The 3,837-nt window shown below is 40.7% G+C and overlaps 2 protein-coding genes across 2 annotated transcripts in view; both read right to left on the bottom strand.

The window, feature by feature from the left end:
• Positions 1–2,011, bottom strand: part of LOC123957491 (protocadherin alpha-8-like) — a 2,757-nt gene extending 746 nt beyond the window's left edge. The window contains exon 1 of the mRNA XM_046030324.1: positions 86–2,011. Coding sequence (XP_045886280.1) covers positions 86–2,011 — 1,926 coding nt within the window. The remainder of the gene's footprint in view (positions 1–85) is intronic.
• Positions 2,012–3,165: 1,154 nt separating this feature from the next.
• The window catches only part of LOC123958198 (protocadherin gamma-C5-like), a 6,304-nt gene continuing 5,632 nt past the window's right edge, over positions 3,166–3,837 (bottom strand). The window contains exon 3 of the mRNA XM_046031455.1: positions 3,166–3,834. Within this exon, the coding sequence (XP_045887411.1) occupies positions 3,292–3,834 (543 nt within the window). The 3' untranslated portion in view covers positions 3,166–3,291. The remainder of the gene's footprint in view (positions 3,835–3,837) is intronic.

Below are 3,837 nucleotides of genomic sequence, written 5' to 3'. Positions count from 1 at the left end.
CCACAAGTTTGACCACCACAGTAGCTGTTGCTGAGAGCGACACGTTCCCATTGTCTTTGACCAGTATGAGCAGTTTGTGCTCAGCCTCGTCTGTCTCTGTGAAGGAGCGAAGTGTTCTGATCTGTCCTGTATAGCGGTCCAAACCAAAGAGACTGTGGTCAGTGACTTGCTGCAGTGAAAAGAGTAACCAGCCGTTATATCCTATATCAGCGTCATAGGCTCTGACTTTAGTCACCAAGTGTCCTGCGTTCACATTGCGGGGAATCTCCTCCACACCTTCAGCAGAACCGTTAGAGCTGACTGGATACAGGATGACTGGAGCGTTGTCGTTCTGATCCAGAATGAACACGTTCACTGTGACGTTGCTGCTCAGTGACGGAGTTCCAGAATCTGAGGCAACAACTTGGAACTGGAACGTTTTCAGAGTTTCAAAGTCGAAACTTTTTAGCGACAAAATGTCTCCGTTTTCAGAGTTTATATTTATAAAAGATGCCATGTCGTTATGACCGCCTCCCCCTCTAATTATACGATAGGACACTACAGCATTGTCGTATAAGTCTTTATCAAATGCACTTACAGAAAATATTGATGCGCCAGGAGCATTGTTTTCAGTTAAATATAATTCCAGGGGACTGTGTGAGAACTCTGGAATGTTGTCATTCACATCTGACACCTGAATGCTCAAAGTTTTGAATGTGGAAAGTGGAGGCTCGCCATAGTCCGTAGCTGTTATTGTGATGTCATAATGCGAAACTGATTCTCGATCCAAATGTTGTTTCAAAACTAAAGAGTACATATTATCTTGAAATGAGGGTTTTAAATCGAATGGCACATTATTTGAAAGACTACATTTTACTTTACCATTGAAACCGGAGTCTTGGTCCGTGATACTAATAAGAGAAACCACTGTCCCAGTTTTTGAGTCTTCAGATACCGTGTTTGACAGAGATGTCACTTCTATTAGAGGTTTGTTGTCGTTTTTGTCGAGCACTTTGATGATTACACTGCAATCCGTGCTCATTGGAGGATGTCCTTTGTCAGTGGCATGGACGTCTAACTTATAAACGTCAGCCTTTTCAAAATCGATTTCTCCCTTTACTCGAATTTCACCAGTGTCTTTATCTAAGCTAAACATTTCATATATCTTCAGGTCAAGCTGGCCGCCGAAAAAATATTCAATATCTCCGTTTGCACCTTCATCCACATCACTTGCCTTTACCTTAATTACACTTGTATCTGCGTCTACGTTTTCAGGTACTGTTACTGAATATACTTCTTGGCTAAATGTAGGATGGTTATCATTTGAATCGAGAACGACGACTGTGACATTAAGCGTCCCTGATCTCGGTGGATTTCCTCCGTCCACTGCTGTCAGAATCAGCATGTGCTCATTGTGCTTTTCCCGATCCAGAGACTTTTGCAGAACCAAGAATGGTATCTTGTCCTCTCCTCTCTCTCGGATTTGTATATTAAAATAGTCGTTTTGGTTTAATTTGTACACGCGCACAGTATTGACGACAACATCTGGATCGTGCGCAGTCGGTAACTGGAAACGTTTGCCAGGGACAGTGGACTCAGATATTTCTAATATTTTTTCTTCCTCCTTAAAGCTCGGCGAATTATCATTTACATCTATGATTTCAACTCCCACATAATGTATTTCCATGGGGTTCTCAGCTACCATTTTTAGGTTCATTAAACATGGAGAAACGCTTTCACAGAGCTCCTCTCGATCGATGTTCTTATGCACATACAATACGCCATTGTTCTGATTTACTTCAAACTGAGCATCTTTAGTTCCCGAAACAATACGAAACCGTCGTTCCTCCAGCGAACTGATGTCCAGTCCTAGATCCTTGGCGACATTTCCAACAACAGATCCCACTTTTACTTCCTCTGGAACAGAATATTTTATCTGGGATGAAACCCGCTCCACACAGCTGAGCATCACAGACAAACTTAAGGCTAGCCACCAGGATTGTATTCCTCGTCTTTGTCCTCCGGCTCCCATCGTTTCTGTTTTGATCATTGTTTACGGGTCTTTACTAAGAGGAAAATTACCTAAACCACAAAATATACTGTTGAAATATATTCCATGTTGTGAAAGTATCTATTTATATGTGCAACAACGGGAACACTCGCTTCAGTGGAAGGTACTGTCTCTTTTCTGTTGATCTGAACAAAACCTGTCTGGAAGGGGCAGGGCCAACGCTGTAACACAACAGTTTATGCTGATATGACACCGACACCTTGTGGACTGGCCACATTATGACCTGCTTTTAAAGCAAACGGAGTTATAAAAGACGATATTTCTTGTTTGCAAATTGTGATTTCATAACTACAAATTATTTATATTTTTGCTATTTGTTTGAATGCAGGTTATACTGTTTTAGATTTAAATACTGAATTGTCCACACCCTTCCTTGTAGCTCGTCTCCTTTCATATCGCTATAGTATGTTAATCAATGATTAGACTCTGAAACTTGTTTATGTCGCACACTATAACAGTGAAAATCGTGTTGGAATTAATGGTTGTTCATTCATTGTTACGTTATTGCTTTGTGACAGTGCACTGTAAGCAAACTATGCACTGAATTCCCCTATCATAAATGTATGCACACTGGCTGCACTGTACTATACAACATTGATTAAGCAAGTTTCAAGGTGTGCTAATACACTTTCATAATGCAAATGAATAGGAACCGGCAGATTCCTGGAATAGATACAATATACATTAATAAAAAAAAAATCAATGAAAAACTTAGTGATGTGTAATAAATGCCACGGCTTTGGTCATCGAAATCCATAAATTAATTCCATAAAGTTTTAAAAGCAAACAAACGATCTAACTTGAAAATCACGTGGTTGTCAGCACCATGGACAGCGCTACAAAATACGCCATTATGTTGTTAGGGCTTTCCTCGTGAACTAGCCTGAAACTATTGCTTTACATAAAGTCATATCCGAACTGAAACTTAAATCACAACTTCAAAATCCCCACAGTATGACAAACACTTCAACACCTTAGATGGTGCAAGGATATAAACCATGGATGGCGCCACGAAATAATTATGTTAGTAGCCTGAACACATTTTCTAATTTCGAGAGAGGCATTAACAGACATAGGTAAGACTTAAATGAAAAAGGCACAAAACATTAAGACACTTTACTGTGGGCCACATAGTAAATATTCATTGTTTTATATGTTTCTAAAAGTAATTATGACTGTTAGGAGGAAATAAACATAATTTTACCCGCAGTAAATTATCTGTGAGTGCATGAAAATTACCTTTAATTAAAATCGAAACATGAGCTTACCTCTCCAGATCCCCTCCTCCTGTCAGGGAGCACTAGTGTATTCGCGTGGCTGCCCGGGACTATAGTAGATCCTATACTCATTCTGGGTCCAACTAACATGTACCGTTTCTCTCCAGATCTGTACTGGATGCTGTGGCACAGTGTCCCGTCATAATTAGTCTCTTGCAGATATTTAGAAGTATAGTCTGTGGTTTTGGAGCACTGCATTGCAATCAGCACGATGATACTGATGAGAAAAAGTACAGAAACTGAGCCCAAAGTTATCATCAGATAAAAAGTCACATCGGTCCCCTCCTCATCTTTGGCTGAACTTTTAACGTCAGAAGCTGCAAAAGCCTCTTTGGGCTCCACAAGTTTGACCACCACAGTAGCTGTTGCTGAGAGCGACACGTTCCCATTGTCTTTGACCAGTATGATCAGTTTGTGCTCAGCCTCGTCTGTCTCTGTGAAGGAGCGAAGTGTTCTGATCTGTCCTGTATAGCGGTCCAAACCAAAGAGACTGTGGTCAGTGACTTGCTG

This window comes from Micropterus dolomieu, linkage group LG19 (genome assembly GCF_021292245.1).
Source record: "Micropterus dolomieu isolate WLL.071019.BEF.003 ecotype Adirondacks linkage group LG19, ASM2129224v1, whole genome shotgun sequence".
NCBI lineage: Eukaryota > Metazoa > Chordata > Actinopteri > Centrarchiformes > Centrarchidae > Micropterus > Micropterus dolomieu.
The sequence above is the reverse complement of the archived record's forward strand: the minus strand, read 5'-3'. Positions and strand labels throughout refer to the sequence as shown.